At 42.1% G+C, this 20,467-nt stretch overlaps 2 protein-coding genes across 2 annotated transcripts in view; one reads left to right on the top strand and one right to left on the bottom strand.

The window, feature by feature from the left end:
• MARCHF1 (membrane associated ring-CH-type finger 1) overlaps nt 1-679 on the top strand; it is an 82,074-nt gene extending 81,395 nt beyond the window's left edge. The window contains exon 8 of the mRNA XM_065736221.1: nt 287-679. Coding sequence (XP_065592293.1) covers nt 287-579 — 293 coding nt within the window. The 3' untranslated portion in view covers nt 580-679. The remainder of the gene's footprint in view (nt 1-286) is intronic.
• Nucleotides 680-4,131: 3,452 nt separating this feature from the next.
• Nucleotides 4,132-17,373, bottom strand: TMA16 (translation machinery associated 16 homolog). Its single transcript, XM_065736218.1, has 8 exons — nt 17,320-17,373; nt 17,102-17,214; nt 15,303-15,340; nt 11,286-11,370; nt 10,515-10,663; nt 6,247-6,289; nt 5,353-5,518; nt 4,132-4,153 (listed from the first exon to the last, which is right to left on the bottom strand). The coding sequence occupies exons 1-7, from the start codon at nt 17,320-17,322 to the stop codon at nt 5,386-5,388; spliced, it is 564 nt and encodes a 187-aa protein (XP_065592290.1). The 5' UTR covers nt 17,323-17,373; the 3' UTR covers nt 4,132-4,153; nt 5,353-5,385.
• Nucleotides 17,374-20,467: the final 3,094 nt, after the last annotated feature.

Below are 20,467 nucleotides of genomic sequence, written 5' to 3' on the forward strand. Positions count from 1 at the left end.
GTGATTTACGTTGGCTCAGCTGCAGATTTCAGTTATTAACTGGCCAGCACCGTCAGTTAATATGCTAATGAATTAGGAGGTAATCCATGAGGGCTGATCCGAAAGTAATACCTCCTGTTTTATTGTGTTGGCTCGCAACATCAGGATATGGCAGAAGAGGCTCCAGCTGCTGCTCAGGAGCACATCTGCATCTGGGCAGTGCTTAGCACCTGGCTTCTTTTCAGTGCATCTCCCTGATACTCGGTGCTTGCCGCGTGGTAACACAGGTCCATGTTTTATTTCCGAGGTGTCCTGGAATGGCCGTTTTGGACAAAACTCGTGGTGGTGGCCATTGGATTCACGGGAGGCCTCGTCTTCATGTACGTGCAGTGTAAGGTTTACGTGCAGCTGTGGCGCAGGCTGAAAGCCTACAACAGAGTCATCTTTGTTCAGAACTGCCCAGACACCGCCAAAAAACTGGAGGAGAAGAGCTCCTTGTGCACTCACAGCTCGGACGTCAAGGATGCGGTGGTGGTGCCAGTAGCACAGACAGGTACAAACTCAGCTGAAGAAATGGCACCTGAGGTCATGCCGGTTTGACAGAGACAGCACTGCTTCTTCCCTGCAGAATAAGGCATAGTGTTTTCTACACTACAAATGCTGAAAGAGAGTAGAAACGACTGTGCTTTTTTGTTTTTTGTTTTTTTTTGGAGTTTAAAAAAAAACACACCACAAAAAAGAAATCCCTATGAGGAAAATGGATCTGGCAAAGCAACTTGTTACTGTATGGAGCGTGACCACTTGTGAAGTTAGTTTCTCAGCTAGTCAGCAAGCGTAGTGAAAGCACAGAAAGTGCAGTCAAGAACAGGTGTAACAGACGATGCCAAACTGACCGTGACCAGAGTATTTTTTTTAACAATAGAAAATGGGATGGCTGGGCAAGTAGACACAGACCTGCTCTAACCACTCTGTTTACAGGAAACAAAACCAAACCCTTCACCTGTTTACTACTGAAAGCTGTATTTGCTATTTACCCTCTGAAAGATACAGAAGAGTACCCTACGAGATGTATGCATTAAGTGAATTGAGGGATTAAGAGCTGTGCTCCCTACACCTCGTGAACTAACACATGTTTGGGCAGCTGTGTCACCTGAGGATAGAGAAACACTGGAAGGGCAGCGTTGTTTCTGAACATGCCTGAATTCTGGACAAGTAAGCAGTTCCAGCCAGTAAAAACTCATCTCTGTAGGCTGCACATACGTAACTGCAGCCGTCAGCAGAACAAGTGCAGGAAGGAGAAAAATGTACCAAGAGCAGCAGCTCGGCTGCTTGTTTTATTCTGTGAGAGCAAATTGATTCATTTCTTTCATAAATTGGATACACAGTGCTTTTTTACTGCAAAACTGTACGAGTGAATTGTTGTTAGAAAGGATGATGACACTGGGAAGGTGGGAAGGATTTTTCATTTCGGTCCCGTAAGCTTTGTGATACAGAAAGGTAGACATGAAAGAATATAAGTAGGTGTCTTAAAGGAACGTTAGTTTTCATTCCCTGTTCTGAAAAGTTAGTTTTTACCTCCCTGACTGCAGAAATAAACCAGTGGTTTCTGTCTGTGCGGGTGAACTTGAAATGTTAGGTATTCAGCAGTTCAGTCATTAACTTCGTGTTTTGAGCATTCTCATACAGAAATGAAGTGCAGGTAGCACTGAAGTGTGCAATAGAGAAATGAAGGTAGATGTCATACTGTGTCCAACAGGCTGAATGCCATAAAGAACACAGTGGTAAGTTTCTTTTTCACGTGTTCAAACATCTCCAGTTAAATAACAGAACCATTGCGTTCTCCCAAATACAAAGGGTGCTGGGCCTAAGAATTTGTCTGTTACGTGTTTCTTTGTGACTGTGTTTAATGGCTTAAGGCTCAGGGACTACTGGAAATAGCAGCATTAGTGAGAATTTATCTTTTCTCAGAGCAGTGCATTCCTCTTTTAGAAACACTGGTGTGATCTGGCTGTGACTTAAGTGCCATCTGGCTAGACAGGACTCAAACTCTTGGTGCCTGAGTAGGTCTCCAGTATGTATTAATATCTGCTCACAGTTGTTCTGCGTGAGTTGGATTGATGTTTGAGTCTTTTCATATAAAACAGCTTTGCAATTACACACTGGTAGAGTTGGAATTCTAACAGCTTACATCTGAAATCAGATAAGCGAGTAACCAAATAATTTCTGTTCAGAATTGTGAAGATTTTACAAGGTCTGTAGGAAACAGTGGCAAGTACTAAGGAATGCCTCGTAACTGCACATGCTTAAGGTGGTTTTCTCACAGTACCCACCTGCTAAAAGGTAAATCTCAAGGTACCTGAAGCAAGTCAGACACTTGAGATGCACAGATGCATCTACACTTTTGGAATTTTGACTGCAGTTAAACCTGATCGATCACAGCAAAGTTGGTTGACCAAAAATAGCACTGGCACATAAGATAAGTACTGGAAGGTGTTCTGCTGTCAGCTAAGAGGCAGCGTGTACCTTAACCTGCTGTAGTGTCACAACCCCAGAGAGTGCACCCTGTTTTGGCAGCTTACCAGAGACTAATCTGTTGTTCTTTTCTTGAACGAACATGAAATTCAAACTAAAGAAAAATAAATACTTGAGGCTTCTCAAAGCAGATCCGTGGCATCCAGCACGGCTCTTTTGGATGTACGCTGAAGAGTCAGCAACAGAGCGACTTGTAAAGCCATTCTATACTGACAGCTTCAAAACACCATTCTGGCACTCAAGTATATGTGCAGCTGAGCTTACAGATAAATGTAAGAGTGGAGGAAGGCTTTGGTTGAAATTCTTCCTCTCCCTTTAAAATATTTATTGGACAGCAGGAAAAGCAGTGGAATGAGGCACTGGCTGCTGCAGTGTGCAGCAGTAAGAGAGATTACAGCAGCTTTGAAACAGCACTGACACTCTGTTAAGCATTACAGTATTAGCCCATGCATTCCCTTCTCCTGAGGTGCAGTGGGTATTTTAGAGCTGTCAGGGATTTCCTGCTGGGTTGGAATTTGTTTCTGTAGCAGGGGGAGACCTCTTTGCAAGGGCAAGGAGCTATCCACACCAACACGCCTTAGATGCAGGTCTGCACGAGTAACTGTGGTGCCTGAATTCAGATGGCAGACAGCTGCTCATCACCCAGGGAGTGTTTTTTCTCACAAAAAGGGCAGCTTTCTGTATTAAAACTTTCAGGCTGCTAACAGTTAAGAGGCATTCTAAGGTTTTTGTTTAATGAGATATGAAATACAGATGGCTGTCAAGCTACCTGTGTAGCCACTCAGGTACGTCCCAGGCACGCAGGCACCCTGACAAGAGGCACGTAGCTGAGCTCCAGTCCTCCAAGGGCTGAACCCTGCTCCAAGCTGCCGTTACTGAGAAGAACCTGATCTGCTGAGGCAAAGTTTCCATGAAGGTAGGTGGAAGTAATCTGGCATGAGAGCTCAAGTTTTACAAACAAGACACTTCTAACCTGTGGCCGTGTGCGTTTCTTTTGGTTTAAGCTGCAAGCATTATGAAGTTTATTTCCACCCAGCATAAGTGTACCGCTTTCGACTACCAGTAGCATTACAGAGATCCTCAACTAGTCCAACTGTGCCATTCACATGCTGCTTTATCTGAAAGCAGCACTTATTTTTATTGTGTAGAAATAGTAAGTTTCCCCATCCACCAAGACAAACCGTTTATAATTTCTAATACCATGATGAAACTTGATGATGAAAGTATCAGTGTGTATAATATTTGGAACTACGAGTTTGTGTTACTTGTTCGACTCCCTCTCTTTTGCAAAAGAAAAAAAATGTCTGTTTTTTGTGGGTGAATGTGTACTGAAAGACCAGGAGGTAAGGGAAACAAGAAGTAATATATCTGCTTATTGTTGTGGAACAAAATAATGTATTTGTAATAAAGAAATGATCCAGATTTGTGTAGTACTGTATGATTGTCAGTTTGTTATGAACAGTTCAGAGCTAACTGTACCTGTCTAACTCGATAAACAGCTCCAGCCACGCTACATCATTTGTTTCCTGAAGAGGACTGCATCCATGCACCCCAGATCACTGCTGTCAGCTGGAGAGGACGTGGGCTGAGTTTCCAGTCTTCGGTGTTCTAGCTGGAGTAGGTCATCGTGTGGCTGCTGCCTGCTACAGATACGATCAAAACATAGGAAAAGTGTTTCTAACAAATTACATTCCCTGCATCCAGTGCTAACAGGCTGTTCATTCTGTTCATGCTGCCCTGCCTAGCTCACCATTTAAATCAAATATGGGTTCATGAATCTCTCTAAGACAGGAAACCGAAGAAAGGGCATAACCAAAAATAGACTAGTACTAAGTATGTAATGGTGTGTTAACAAAGACAAAAATACAACCGTGTCTATTTTTAGGCATCACTAGAGTTAGCATCTCTTGGTCAAGCAGGGGACCACCCAGAAACTCACTACTTTTCTGTTCAGTTTGCTCTCTATGCATGAAGAAGGATGCTAGATGGTACACTGCATAAAACCAGCCCTGAGAAGGGTATTTTTTTTCTTTCCTTTCTTAAATCAGCATCTGATGGCTGTTTGCTTAGTGCATGTGAACCAAAATCTGATTACTGCTGGAACCAAAGTCAGCTAGTTCTTTCCAGCCAAGACCATCAATACAGTGAGCTCTAGAAGCACAACAGCTCTGCTGCTACTGAGGAAACCTGAATAATACACCCAGTTCCTCAGAGAAGCTTTAGCTCCCCAAGGCTGTCAGGAATAAAGGTGTAGCTCAGGAAGTATGCTGCAAAGGATGGTGTAACAAATCAAAGAGTCAGTTTCCTTCAAAGAAAACCCAAACCACAAAGGTCTCACATACAAGCGGGCTTCTGTATTAAAGCACTACCTTGTGTGTATGTGTTGGTTTAACTTGAGCCCTGACAGTTAAAGCAATTTGAGCTGTAACCATTACAACTTGGCAGGTCACAATTAAGTAAGAGAGGTGGTGAAGCAGCAGTCTGACCAAATTAAGAAGTCATCCATCAAAATAACCTAACCAGAACAACAAAAAAACCCTGCCAACTCTAAAGACCATTCATTCTGTTCAAGAAGCGTTTAGATGAGGTGCTGAGGGATTTGATTTAGTAGTTGGGTAGGGATAGTGATAGGAGGATGGTTGGACTAGGTGATCTTGTAGGTCCTTTCCAACCTTATGAACCTATGAACCTATAATATCAGTTCATAGGCTCCTGTGTGTGTTTATTTTAACATTAACCTTACAAGTAAACAGCATTTCAAGGTATTGCCTCAGCAAATTCATGAGAGCAAAGAACGCAGTAATGTTTCTCATTGCAGCTGTTTAGAGTTGGAATTTCTTAGAGTTCCCTTCAGCTGTTTCAGTGCTGGCATCTTCATGTTGCCACGTCTTCTGCTTTATTCAGTTCTTCTTCAGCTTCCACATCAGTATGAATGCACACAGAGTCCCTGAACGACAGCTTTCTCATTTTGATGTTCGGCAGCTTCTTCAGATCACCATCCCACTCCCTTAAGGAAGAAAAAAAGAACTCGTGAAAAACAACCAGCGATAGAAGTGGCAGGAAAGAGCAGCACAATCAGTTCACGTTCTTTTAGAAGCGAGGGCCTTCTCACATCAGGGGGCTGCTGCTTAAAATCAGATCGTCAGACCAACTGCAGCACGGGTATCTGTGTTTTTACCTCATCTTGCACACCACAGCAGCTCCAAAGCATTAAGTACTTTTCAGCTCTGACATTGTGAACAAAAAAGCAGAAATAACATTGATTCACCTTATTCCCACAGCCCGTTTGGCCAACTGTTATTAGGTTTCACACATTAAACCTCTGGTCTTCTAAGTAATGGGAGAGCAGCTTGGAGAAGTTTCTTTCATTGGGATGCTCAGTTTGCCAAGCTGGCATCACAGGTACATGAAGTGCTTCATGACGATTGCCAACGTGTTTTGTGTGACTTCAGGCAACCTGGTGTCCCTGCCCACAGCAGTGGGGCTGCAGCTGGGTGATCTTTAAGGTCTCTTCCAGCCCAAACCCTCCCGATTCCGTGACTGACTTCGTGGGGATGCAAAATGTTAGTAAGCACTGCTTCAAAAGGCTGCATAAAGGAGGAGGCTTTGCAAATGGCCAATCCTTCAGCAGGCTGCAGGTAGTATTCTTTAAGAAAAAACGATACGCAATAGGGCAAATTCGGACAGTGTTTTGCGTAAACAGATTACTCAGTAGTGAGATGAAAAAGAACTTACCTGAAAAACTTCAGGTGCTTGCTGTTCACAATGTCTGGGATTTCTAAAGGGAGTGAAATTAAATGCTGTTAGATGTGCTATGTTATTCAAGTGGGTCCCTTTTCAAAGAAAGAAAAAAGTGAGCTAAGGGCTGGATGCAGTATTAGAGAGAATGAGAGGAGGGACTCTGACCACAGAGCTCCTGGAGAGATACATCGATAGGAAGACCTCTCAACAGAAGTGAAATTACACTCAGGAACTATTCCACTCTTATGCTGTTAGACGTGTGCTCCACAAACCACTCTTGTTACTGGGAAGCTTCTTGTTGTTGCTGTACTGACAGTTCAATGCTGCACTAAATGCAAAGTAATATTTATAAGGATGTTGGCACCCGAGGCGGTTTTAGACTAAAAATTTTCATGAAGATGAAGCGTCTTTCCCAAACCTAATTTGAGAGAAATATATTGACTGCAAATCTTTATTACCATCGGTAGTGCAAAAAAAGGAAGGCAAGCAGCACAGTTACATATGGCACAGAGGTTTGGTTTTTTGGTTTTTCTTACTCCCTGAGAATCCACAATGTTCCTACTACAAGTGTTGTAACTCATGCAGAATTTTACCCAGAGGGCCTGTGCTGCTTTTGCTTTCGTTCAGTGCCACTCTTCTCATTCAAGCCCCAAACACGGCATGCAACCTGTGCTTAATATCATCACTAACTTGTGGGGACTTAGACTTGAATTTTCTTTAAAACCTATTAAATAAATCATGTAGTTAAAACAGACTGTTCACAGACAGCATTCTGTGCTGTACATTTCACAGTCTCAAGAAGACGTGCTGCTTGCTGCCTCTGAAATGTTTAGTTTACTATTTTAGCTCTTAAAAATCCAACATTTTACCTACATCTTACACTGTCCTTGAGCAAGCCCCAAACATGCAGTTCTGCCTTCATTCATCTGTCAGCATTCTTGGGTCTTACAGGGATCAATGAGATGATGCTATCAATGCAGGATTATAGATGGTTTTGCTACAGAATGCAGAATACTTAGCACTTATCTTCGTGGCCAGATAGTCTTTGCAATTCAGAAAAATGCTCTTCCCTTTACACAGGGTTACAGAGACAGCTGATGACTAATAATATATGCAACAAATCTTGATACCAATTACTTTGACTTTTTCACTGCTTCTTGGTGAACAGGTATAGTGATAGCGAACTCAGCTGAGTAAGGCAAAGCAAAGAAACACTGTCCTGATTTCTTTGGGTTCTGCTGCCATTTCTGAACTTCATTTGCTTTGAAAATGTTAAAGCCCTAAGAGTGTGTTTTCTGAGATAGAAACAGGAAAAAGTGTCAGACATAAGAGCTAGTGAAAAAGAAATGAAGTACTGTAGGGAACAGATACCATCTGCACTTCTAAGATGAAGCATTCAGCAACTTATTTGCTGCAGTGAAAGATGTATTTTTTCCCACATTTCTGACACTCTCAGATACGTTGTTTTACTGATTTTCTTCTGTGGGAGAACAAACTGTGATGGCTCTCAAGTTCTGTCATGAGGATGCTAGTGCTGAACAGCATTTTGTGACAAGGAGCTGAGCTATATTTGTAACAGAGCTTTTGGGAAATACTGGCAAGTCAACCCCTTTACAACTGATTGGATGAAGAAGCCAACCAGGTTCCTTAAAAGTTCCTCTGAGCACCAGAGTCAGAGAGTAGCCCAAGACCCTGCTGGGTCCTTCTATGTAGTAGTAGATTACAGGCGTGATTTTCCCCTTGAGCAGGAATACCTCTTCCAGTTACAGCTACTGCAGAGACCCCTTGTACCTCGGTATCAAGGCATCCTGCTGATACAGATCCACGGTGATTAGTAGTTCATGTTAAACTTCGTTAGCTTTGCTAAGATTATAGCTTAGATCATCAGATGAAATAACAGTGATGCTTTCCAACAGACAGTGCATTAATTCTAAGTTCCAAGGGAATGTCACATAATGATTTAGGATTCCCTTTCACAAGCTTTCCTACGAACACGTAGGATCAGGTTTGACACAAATGATGATACATCAGGAAGAAAATGGCAGTAAAACTAATTTAGATGTATTCAAGGAATAAGGGAGTGATAAGGAACTGCTGAGAAAACTGAACAACCTCTCAGGCTGAATGTTCCCTGTGTAGAAACCATATTTTTTCTCCCAGACTAAAAGTTACTATGCTATCACTTGCTATCACTTCTGTAAACAGCCAGTAAAAAGGAAGTACTTCTCCATTTACATGTTATCTGATCTTTAGACCTCAGGAAGCATTTCTTTTCTGAAAGAGTGGTCAGGCACTGGAATGGCCTGCCTAGGGAGGTGGTTGAGGCACCATCCCTAGCGCTGTTCAAGAAGCGTTTAGATGAGGTGCTAAAGGACTTAATTTAGTTGGGTAGAGATAGTGATAGGAGGATGGTTGGACTAGATGATCTTATAGGTCCTTTCCAACCTTATGAACTTATGAACTTATGAACTTATGAACTTATGTATATCAATTTCTACAATAATTTCTTCAGAATAAACAATTCATATCACGTAGCTTGTGCACAGCAAATGTGTGTCTACAAGAACTGAGCTCAGGAATGGGTGTAAAACCTCAACAAATACTGAGCTATAAAAGCCCCTCTTGCTACAGCTTCCAGTGACAATAATTACGTAGAAGCATAAAAGCTGTTTCCAGCTGATTCCCACTTATCTCCAATCTGTAATTACAGTATTTAGCAGCAACTATTTTCTGTGAATGAACACTGCCCTAGACATAGAGCAAAACCTGCAGCAGCTGTGATAACAAATAATGACTGATTTGAGAGCATATTTAATATGTGAAGTTGCACCATGCTCTCCGAATGCTTTACTTACTTATTACTTTAATAACCTCCAATTTTGCTTATGGTATTTCTGGATTCTTCTTTATTTTTCTGTTGTGCTTGCGCATTTGATGTCTTTCTATCTAGACTCAGTTGTTCTGTCAGCTTTCCACAAGGCAACAGAGGAAAAAAGGAAGATCCCAGCCACGCGGTAACATCCATAGCATCTATTTCCCTCTCACTTTTTCCTCTGAGTAAACAATATGGTTTTCCATTATGCATGAAGTCATAAACATATTCCTGAATTCGCCCGTGACGGCCAGGTATGAACGTACTATGTAACACTTCTAATATTCTGAGACATACTCATTTACTCTACTGGTAAAATACAATAAAGGAATATGACACACAATCCAAACCTCATTAGCAAGGCTTAACTTGAAATCTTCAGAATTCGTGTTCGACTTGAGGTTGAGTGTTAGGGCCTTCTCGTGTATTCCCTCCGATACCACCTCCCATAATTTAAAGGAAGCACAGCACCTCTACTTGAGAACAAGAGGGAAAATGTGTTTTTCCCACTTGGTGACCATCATTTGTGCCTCTAGAATAGAGTCTGCAGAGTAGGCATGTTGTAACAGTCCAACATTAATTCTAATAGGAATGCTCCAGAAGTATTCAAGCTTTGGAAATGTATCAGCAGTACAACTTTTGATCATTTTCCCACACGTAGCACACCTTGAATGCAGAGGAACGACAGGCCTCCCCCTGAAGGCCTTTTCTGCTCTGAGTTTGTGGAGGCTTTGGTTGTCTTCAGGTTCATAAGCCCTAACGCCCACTCTCTCATGATATTAAAACTGCTGAAGCCCCTCGTGTCACTGGTATACTTTGGTGGAAAGGTACAAGCTGGGCCACAGGATTAACACTTTCATTACTGAAGGGGTATTAAAGCAAGCTGTTCACACAGATTTCGTTAGCACAAGCCCACCCAAAACCTAATTAATTTGCAGAGGAAAACGCTGTTTATTCCCCATATGGGAAAACAGCCTTCATGCCAATACACATTAAAGCATGCACACGGACTGAAATGCATTCTTTATATAAAGATCTTTGTCTAACACGAAGATCCAGGCACGCTGCTGAACGCAATATGTATTTGAGACTGGTACATTAAATGCCACTTGCACTCGAAGAAGATATTATACTTACCTGTACTAAAGGCACAGGCAAAGGTCAATTAATAGAGAGGAAATACGTCAGATCTGTCATCCTTCCACTCCCTCCCAAGTGCCCCTGCTTCACCCTGCCCAACTTCTCTGTAAGGTACTCCATAAATCCCTAGCAGTTAGTTAACTCCTTTGAGGAGGGAAAAACCTAATACTTAGAAATTTTAGTTTGATTTTGGCCTTGACAGCAGGAAGAGAGTTATGACCACAGGATTATGACTAATGCTTTTACATACCTATCCCATAGCCTTCATAGAGCTGCCGTTCACGTTCCATGGTCTGCTTGATGACAGCTTCCCTTGATCCATGCTGTCTTCCCTGTCTACCTTTAATACTGTTCCGTAATTCAATCTGCTCCAACTCAGCACTGAATCGTTCCATGTATCTGAAGGAAAAACAGTTCATTCACGCTAGATGCAGCTGTGACATTTTTGCAAAACAATTACCTGGACAATCAAAGGAGCTATTTTGCAAATTATATTTTCAAACTTAGTCAGATATAGTTCAAGTCTAATAAAAACAACTTTAATCTTCGAATTGGAAGCTCCATTTAGAACTACATTTGAATCACCTGCTGCTTCCAGAAAGGTGTTGTGTTTTTCTTTATTTAATTTGCAGCATTGTCCACCTGCGTACTGATTTATCTTCTCAGCAAAGAAAATAAAAGGATTAAAAAGTAGAATTAAATTCGTCCATTTAAGTTTCACTGAATAACCCAACTTTCAAACCCAGACAATTACACACCTTTCCACATCATTAGTCCTCCACACTGCAAAAGCAGGGATGTGCTTTAATAAAAGCACAAGGGTCATTTCAACAATTTCAATGCAAATAAATACATTTTAGTACAGAACTATTTTCAATTTTAACAAAGTTCGCTACTTGGTATTATTAACAGGCATACATAAAAAGCAACTCAGAGCTGAGTTACTACAGAGATCTTACTTAGCAACGTTATTTTTAAAGGCAAATCAAGCTCTTCTGTTCTCTTTTAAACCCAGACTTACTCTTCGATTAGTTCACAAGCTTCCTTCTTTGTGTAGTCAGTTTTATTGGGGTCAAGGTGACTTTGGAACCATTGCAGTTTTTCTCCTACAAGAACAAAGTTAATGCTGATTATATCGTCACAGCAGCACCAGGAAAGATTAAAGTTCTTCAAAGTTTATGAAATGAACTTTTTTTTTTCTTCAAGAATTTGAATGGCATCATAAAGATCTGGCTGGGTATGAAGGCAGCTATAATGGAAACACTTCAGCTCCGTGGATTGATAGTTATGGGTATACCTGTCTCAGAAGAGAAGAACTACATTCCCCAGAGGACTTTGCACTGTTTTGTATTTTTACGTTTTTCTGCTCAGAGGGAAAGAAAAAAACTGTTTGTGTGACATGAGAGACTGGCTCTTTCCTTTTGGAAATGCACTGTGTGACCAGAAGGGGTGGAGTCTGGCTCCACCTCTCCCAGACCCCATTTAAGGGCTGACCACCAGTGGTAAAGGATTTTCTGTTGGAGATCCCTCCCCTGTGGAGTTCCAGGTGAGCCTTTCCTTATTTACTGGTTGTCTTTATGCCATCTGGATAAGCCATACAAAAATAGACTGTGCACCTTCATTATTTTGTGGGGGTACTATTCTTTTGGGGTATTCACCCTACAGGTACCCAACATGGGGCAAACTAGCTGTCTTAGCCAGATAGAGACGTACTTTTAGAGTGAATCTCCTCTCGTTAGGAAGCTTATCTGTACTGAAGTTGCTGTACTGCAAAACATGGCCTTAAAGTCCACATGTACTGCTAATTTTTCTGGGATATTTGTAAACTTTTTTGGGTACTGCCAGCTTGTTTTAGTAAAGAGGAAAAAGAAAAGCTTTATCTTTTAAAACTGCTCTTAAAGGGACTGCATTTCATTGTTTTTTTCCCTTTTAATGCTGAAAATATACCGGGACTTAGGAGAGACTTTAGAGAAATGGGCATCACTGGTGCCATGGGGCTTTCCTCCCTAACACCTGCAAGATCTTAAGAACCTAAGTAGATATTTGAGGCAGGTATGTTGCAGCTCAGACAGATCTGAGGAGGCCCAAATTGTTTGGGGTCCGACTTATGCCAATCAGACCTTATTCAATACTATCCCAGAAAGGCACAGAGTTTCTGAAATAGAGTGGGAGAGTCTCTAAGCTGAAAGGGACAGTCTCCAGATCCAGAAAGAGTCTTTTAGCTGACAAACAGACTCCAGCCCAATTTAGACACCCTCCAGTCTGACCAAGGCGCTCTCCAATCCAACATGGACACCTTCCAGACCACGTGAGATCCTTTCCGGTTTGAGAAAGATGCCCTCCAGACTGAAAGAGATGGCCTCCAGTCCCAACTCAACAACCCTCAGTCTAAGCAAGTCAGTCTCCAACCTGAAAGACACACCCTCCAGTATGAGCGAGACACCCTCCTGTCTGAATGGTACTCCTTCAGAACTGAGCGAGGTACCTACCAGCCACAATAGCCCCTGCCCCCCAGCCAGGTGGGCGAAAGGGATAACAGAGTGTATTGGACTGTGTGGATTCAATGGCTTGGTTCACTGGTGGACACCTGTACCCACTGCACTCTAGTGCCCTTGAGTCACCAAGGGACAGAATTAATCTTTCTATATTTCTGGGGTGACTGGGGGTTCCCAAGAGTTGACCATGTCAGAGGCTGAAATAAGCCCCACTGGTAAAGATTGGCAAAAACATCCTATTGTGACTGGCCCAGGGGCTCCATGTGTACTTGATTTTGATTACCTGAAAAGGGGGTATTTTAACCCATCTGCCATGGGTTGATCCAAGCTGCATTGGAACAGGGCGGTGCTCCTGAGCACTTACAATACATTGATGATATCACTGTGTGGGGCAGTACAGCAGGGGAAGTTTTCAAGAAAGGAGAGAGAATAATGCAGATCCTCCTGTGAACTGGCTTCTTTCACTATTAAGTGACAAAATCATTGCCATGTCTCCACCCACTAGTAAGACAGAGACCCAAGCTTTTTTGGGTGTAGTGGGCTTTTGGAGAATGCATGTTCCAAGCTAGTCTCATTGTGAGCACCCTTTATCAGGCAACACAGAAGAAGAATCATGTTGCTAGGGGCCCTGAGCAGCAGCAGGCTTTTGAGCAAATTAAGCAGGAGACAGCTTGTGCTGGGGCCTATTTGGGCTGCTGAACTGTGGAGAGACATTGCAGCCCGAATAAAGAATATGGTTGTAAAGGTGTGCCATGTAGATGCTCGTGTGCCCAAGAGTTGAGCTACTGAAGAACAACAACATAACCATCAGGTAGATCGAGCTGCAAAAGTTAAGGTGGCTCAGGCAGACCTGGACTGGCAAAATAACAGTGAATTATTTCTAGCTTGGTGGGCCCATGAGACCTCCAGCCATGAAGGAATGCAACATATAAGTGGGTTAGATACTGAGGGGAGGACTCAACTATGCATGCTACTGCACAGATTATCCATGACTGTGATACATGTGCCATAACTAAACAAGCCAAGAGGATGAAACCTCTTTGGGGGGAAGGGAGATGGCAAAAGTATAAATACGAGATGCGTTTGTCAGAAGTCACCTGGTTGGTCAACACTCGAGGATTCATCAATCATGATGGTCCTGCCCAATCCAGATCTCTACCTACTGTAAAGGGAGATAAGGTCCCTGTGGTACGTGTAAAGAACATACTTGGGAAAGCAGTCTGGGTCCTTCCAGCTTCTGGAAAGGGCAAACCTCTCCGTGGAACTGTCTTGCTCAGGAACCTGGGTCCACTTGGTGGGTGATGCAGAAGAATGGGGATGTTCAATGTGTACCACAGGGGAATTTGATGTTGGGGGAGTGCAGTCAGTAATTCCATGAATATACATGTGTATATATGGCGTGTGTATTTAAAACATGGTAATCATTGTTCTGTATATATACATATATTGAGCATGATGTAGTGATGTGGATTAAGAGGTGGAATGTCATGGTTTTATGATTTTTGGTATTGGTATTCCACATCATAACATCATGTAGGGTATTGGGAGTTAAAGGGTTAATGCTCCAGCTCTGTGGATCATCAATAGTTATGGGTATATCTGTCTCAGAAGAACTACATTCCCCAGAGGACTTTGCATTGCTTTGTATCTTTACATTTTTCCATTCAGAGGGAAAAATAAAAACTGTTTGTATGTCATGAGACCCTCCCTTTCCTTCTGGATCAACCCAGCAGCAGGTGCTCGCTGCTGTCTCACCTTTAGCATTAAGCATAAGGCCTCTGGTTTATTGGACACTCTCTCTTGCTCATTTTATTTAATGTATTAGCTTTAATTCCTATTATATTGTATTATATTGTCTTATTTTGAATTCCTATTATATTGTATTATATTGTCTTATTTTGCTTTCCGTTATCTCATTTAGTAAATGAGCTTTCCTCCTCAGATTGTTGCCGCTGTTTTGTTTCTAGGCCCTTCTCCCTTTCCCCCTTTCCCAGGGCATGGATCTGTGTGTCCCCTGTACCAATAGTCACGGAATAGGGCCGAACCAGCCTGTAAACCATTGACAGAAATCAAATCAGAACCATGGCTGAACAAGAGTTCCTGTTAGCACAGTTTTTAAATAGACTGAATAAAAGAAAATCAATTTATATTGTCTTGAAGTCTTGTGTTCACTTCGGAGCACTATGTGTTTGTTCATCTATATATTCTCTCACAAGTGTTTCTGAAAAGCATGGAGACAGTGACGACAAATACAGATCCAAAAGCACAGGTCTGGCTTACACTGACCCACTATGAACAAGCTTAATTACGCTTTATCTAACCTTTCTGTACAGCCTAATCTTTTGTCAAAAATCCAACTTCAGCTCTCCCACGTTATACTTCAGAGGATATGTCAGGTGCTTCAGCACTTCTACAAAGTCTACTTTACAATTACAGTCGCAGTGCAGAGAAAGAAACTCCAACTGGAATAGCTACACAGTCAGCAACAAAATTTTATCATAGAAAGCTGAGTAATGCATTCAGCAGTAAGAGTTTCTGCTTACCAATAAGACCCAAACGTAAAGCTTTCTCAGTCTTCAACCTAAGGAATTGAAACAAATGTTAGCCAGGAAAGAGTACAGTACAAGTAGTTACCTTCATTTTTTCTTCTTCAGATGGAAGTCACGGTCAAATTGCAAACAGAAATACCCACCAAATGTAGAACAAAATACCACGCTACTATTTAATAAACCTCTAAAAAATCAAAGTTAGTGCTTAGTGAGCTGTTAAAGTTTATGTGAAGAGTTAATGTGTTAAGAAAATGAAACAGAATGTACTCAGTGATCTCCAGAGGTTCCTTCCAAACCCTACAATTCCATCAAGAAAAGTTTTCTCTTTAAAAAAATCATAAATAACAAACACCATCTGTTTATGGTTGAAAACACTAGAAGCCACCGTTTGGACCTGCAGTGGTCAACAGATCACTTATCTGTCTAGGCAACTGTGTACATATCAAGCTTATTTTGTGACAGAAAAGCCCTCAGTTGAGATGTACACAACTTATCTCAGAATGAAAAATGCCAGAAGACAGGATCAGATACTATCTCAATGTATCTTCCTAAGAGCACTACCTCAAATGCCTGCTGGAAAACACTAGTATCAGCAGGGAAGCTAATCAAATAAGGCAAGGCAAAGGCAGCTCCTCTCATTTCCTTCCACACAATACTTTACTCAAGGGAAGAAAGGATAAGGTCAGATTCAACCTTGCAGCACCCTCTTTGATTTGGACAGTTTATAGATGGAACATACTGCTATCACAATAAGCTCTGGATGGTCCAGGTTGACACACTACTTCTGGCAGAACAGTTTCTGTATGATTACCAAAGAGCTATGTTGGTTACTATCAGCCTAAAGAACTCACAGTGGAAACAAGAAGAAAGCATGGAAAAGGAACCTAAGACAGCAATCTACACCCTCTAATCTTAAACTGTTGAGCATGACTGCTTATTAAAAAGGACAAAAAAAGCCCAAAACTTTAAACATTCAAAACAAAGAGGGCTTAAAAGAGAAGACAGCTCTCTACACTGTGTAATCTTGAACTGGAACATTCTGTGAAGACACTACTCTTCACTGATCCCACACAGCCTTCAGGAGGAAACAGGTGCTCTTTCACAGGCTTGTTAGAAGCACACCCTTAATTAACCACCTGGGCAGCCAGTGCTTAATGGCTCTCCATAAAATGGTGCCTTTTCCTCAGGTTAGCCCACTATACATAATAAAAGGGCGTCTGTTTCATTTGGAGAATGCTGTTGCCATGACCAGCTCCTTTTGCTGCCCTTCCATGGGAAAGAAAGGCTACCTGTGCTGTTACATCTCTTAATCAAGTAAGAAACCTATTTATAAATAATTTTACTTCCTTTCTGTAAGTTTTCTTGATAAAAAGCAATTATGTTTACAAAGTTACCTTTTCCAGGAAGTAAAGTAATAAAGGGTAGATCAAAACGGGAGAGCGATGTTCCAGGAGATGGGCTGTTTATTGTTAATATCACAGAATTGTAGGGGTTGGAAGGGACCTCTAGAGATCATTGAGTCCAACCCCCTGCCAGAGCAGGTTTCCTATACCAGGTAACACTGCTTCTTTCTGGTCTGAAAGGGAACAAAAATAAGCACTTAAGCAAGAATTAGTCGCTATGGGTATCTAGATCAGGTAGATTCAAGCCCGTGCCGCGGGCAGGGCGGCCAAGCAGCAGAGCAGGCTGCCCAGAGCCACATCCAGCCTTGCATTGAATGCCTCCAGGGATGGGGCACCCGCACCTCTCGGTCTCTTTCCCTGCCCCTCACAGCACAGTCGCGCGGTGCTTACTTCTCTTTCTTCTCCTGCTTATGCGCTTCCCTCGCGAGCTGCGCAGCCTTCCTGCTGTACGGGTGCACGGCTTTCTTCTCTTGCTTCCCCCCTTTGGTTTTCGCCAGTTTGGGCTGGAAGGAGATAAGCGGTGTAAGCCGTATGCCGCCCCACGCCTCTCCCCTCCCCCCCCTTAGCCCCTCGCTCGGCAACCACGAGCAGCTCCCCCCCACGCGCACCATGGCGGACGCGTCCCCTCAGCGGAAGTGTTCCCGCCAAAGCGGTCCGGGCGGGAGCAGAAGCAGCGGGCGCGCGGGTCCGGCTCTGGGACCTCACCCTGAAGCCGTGCCCTCAAAATAGTTCCCCCTTTACTTCTGGGCTAATGCAATCTAAAACCACAGTGACCTTAACTGACACAGCACAATAGGTTTGTACGTGTTTAGGAATACAAAAACAATTTTGTCATGTTGTTTTCAGCTGTAAAAGTAAATTCATAGAAAGGAATGGTGTCTTCTGGGGCTGTGTGAAATGTTACTAAGCATTGCTGCATCAGTGCAGACAGTATATCTGGGAGAGATACAACTGTCTGCTCCTAGCTGCTAGGCAGCACTGAATCTTGGGTACAGCTATTACACTTTTCCACACAAGCATCTCACTCTCATCCATACTTCTACCATTTAAGACCTGCTCAAGCACATCGATTTCTTGGTGTTTAAATGGCAGAGTTCTAGCTCGTGGGTAATGAAATGCTGTGTTGTAGCAACATATATATATATATATGGAAATAGAGGCGTGGTGAAATTAGAGAGGGTTAAGTTCATCCTGGTAGGAAATCTTAACGTGATGCCTTGGCTGTTTTAAGTTTGAAGAGTGATGTGTGAACTAAACTGAACTTCGTAATGTGGTATCAGGAAACACTTAAAAGCACACTGTGTACATCATTCCTAATCCATCAAGAGTGCTGAAAACCACAAAATTCCATACTCACAATTTTGTAGGCTTTATTAAACAGTAAACAAAAATGGTAGCATATTTTCCCTGCACTGCAAACAAACGTAACCCTGACTTGCACTAAAATCTAAGCAGAACTGCTACGTATCAAAATCGTCCAAATTCAATGTGCAGCACAAACTGGCTTGAGGTTTGTTAAAATTCAACGTGGTGTTGTCTTGTGTCTGCAAACCACAAAGCTGTTTTGGGGTGGCCTGGGATCGGTGGTTGAGCTGTGTAACCACCTTGGCTCTTCTCTTCTCCAGAAACCTTGAAGCACTTGATGATGTTGGACACGAGTTTATTTGGCTTTCTTGAGATGGGACCAGACACAGGAGCCTTACAGTAAGTATTCACATAGCCTGTTCATACTGCATGAGAATAAAACTCAGGGCTGCAGAAAAAGAGAAGAATTTATTGCGTGAAAGGAACTTGTTTGTCTGAATGTCTTCCAGTCATGATATCTGTCACGAAACATATCAATTGTACAAATACTGTTCTTATTTTTAATTTCATTTTTTATTTTCATGATAACAACCAGAACTAGAAGCTTCGCAGCACAAAGTTCTGTGCCTACTTTGGTACAAGAAATAGACAATCTGCTTAATTTACACAAATTACTCAGTGTTACAATGAACTCCATGGGCAAATATAGATGCACGTCAATAAATTTGAGTTTCTCACTTATCTGTTTCCTGATAGGTAAAGCCAGACACTTTGCCCCTTCCTCCCTTTGTTTTACAGGCAGATAATCCTCCTTAGAACCATCTGGAAACAATTTGCTTTTTATAAGCAGAGAAGCAAAACAAATAATGTAGTCAGACAGTGACTTCGGTGCTGCAAAAAAAGAAGAGGTAGCATTTAATCTCCTTATGATTTTCTTCTAAATTTACTTTTCCTTAATTTCTCAGAGGAAATTGGAAGGATATTAAAAATACATGTCCTCTACTGCAGTCTCAATTAGTGTATAGAGAAACAGTGCCAGAACAGGGAGATGCAAGTTTATTGTATGGCACCACATGGAATCCAAGAGCTAAATTAACCTGCAGTTCTTCTCTCTAATGCTCTTAATAAATAAACAAAAATTGCACCAGAATAGGATTTGAGTAAGTTCAGAAGAACATTCCTTTGCTTACTTAAGCTTCAGTGTTATGCCCAGCTGCATGCATTTAGAAGTTAATCTCCTTTCCTGTTCAGCTTTCCAGTTCATCTCAGCAATTTGTTGTTGTTGTGGGTTTTTTTGTTTTTTGGGTTTTTTTGACCATTTTCTGCTGGCTAGTTGCAACAAATGGCCTCATAAGGTAGCTGCTGCAAAGAGGCAGAATAAGGAGAGGAATAGAGAACATGAATGTGTTTTTATATCCCTTCAGATGCTGGGCACTCTGCATTTGTGCAGCCTGGGAGCACCTGGGTGGATGCATGCTGCACACAGCTGATTCTGTCTATGGAGGGAAGCTCTCCATTTGATCACTGAAACTCATATGCAATTTTCCTATGAGATAAAAAATGTGTTTATGAAGGATGTTTACATGCTGACATCTCGCTGCTCTGTTAGGTGCATTTTAGGAGCCAAGTTCTCTTCAATATTTTTATAATTTATCTGGATGTGAGAACTGAACACGTTCTGAGTTTGCAGAGAGTACTTAGTTAGCAGGAGCTCTGGGCTCCCTCAGTGGTAAACAGGGCATAAATAATTACAGTAATCTTGCTTGTCCCATAACTAATGAATCCTGAAAGCACACGATTGAGTGCGGAGGTTGTTACTGCTCGCTGGGCATGCACATACAGAATGATTTGCGAATTTGGTGGTTTCTCTGTAATAGCTCTTTTTGGGGAGTCACAGCATACCATCAGAAACATCCAGAGAGGCCTTCTCTGTGGTTTGCTCACAGGATTGTAGGGCCTGTCAGATTTTTACAGGAGGAAGTGTATATGCACTGAGGGGGATGTTTTCTAGAAGATGGACATGAGGACTTCTTAGGAAGCAGTGGCACCATCTCCCAGCAGGCAGCCTGATCAAAGGAAATGGAGGCAGACCCTTTTTAAAACCCAGGCTAATGCATGACTTGAAAGTCAAGTGTTTCACATTTGTTGATTACTTTAGGTGTGGTAGGAGGAACAGGAAGAAGTTCTTCAGCTTTTGTTTCGCCTTTAAGTCCTATGAGGATAACTTGTCAGTAGTTCCCACTGGTAATAAAATCAGCATAAAGGTGTTATAGCTCAAACAGAGAGGAAACCTGAAATTATTTGAGAGTACTTTCCATTCTGTTTCACACGATTTTAAGCAGGCTTTATAATTGTCTGCTAATGTACTGTTTTTGCTCCTTTCACCTGCTGTTTAAATTTCAAAGTGCAAAATATCCTTTGTCAGGTAAGCGATTTCCTTTTCAGACTCTT

The sequence above is a fragment of the Cyrtonyx montezumae genome, unplaced genomic scaffold (assembly GCF_038088225.1).
Source record: "Cyrtonyx montezumae isolate F1298 unplaced genomic scaffold, pur_monq_1.0 scaffold_2, whole genome shotgun sequence".
Taxonomy (NCBI): Eukaryota; Metazoa; Chordata; class Aves; order Galliformes; family Odontophoridae; genus Cyrtonyx; species Cyrtonyx montezumae.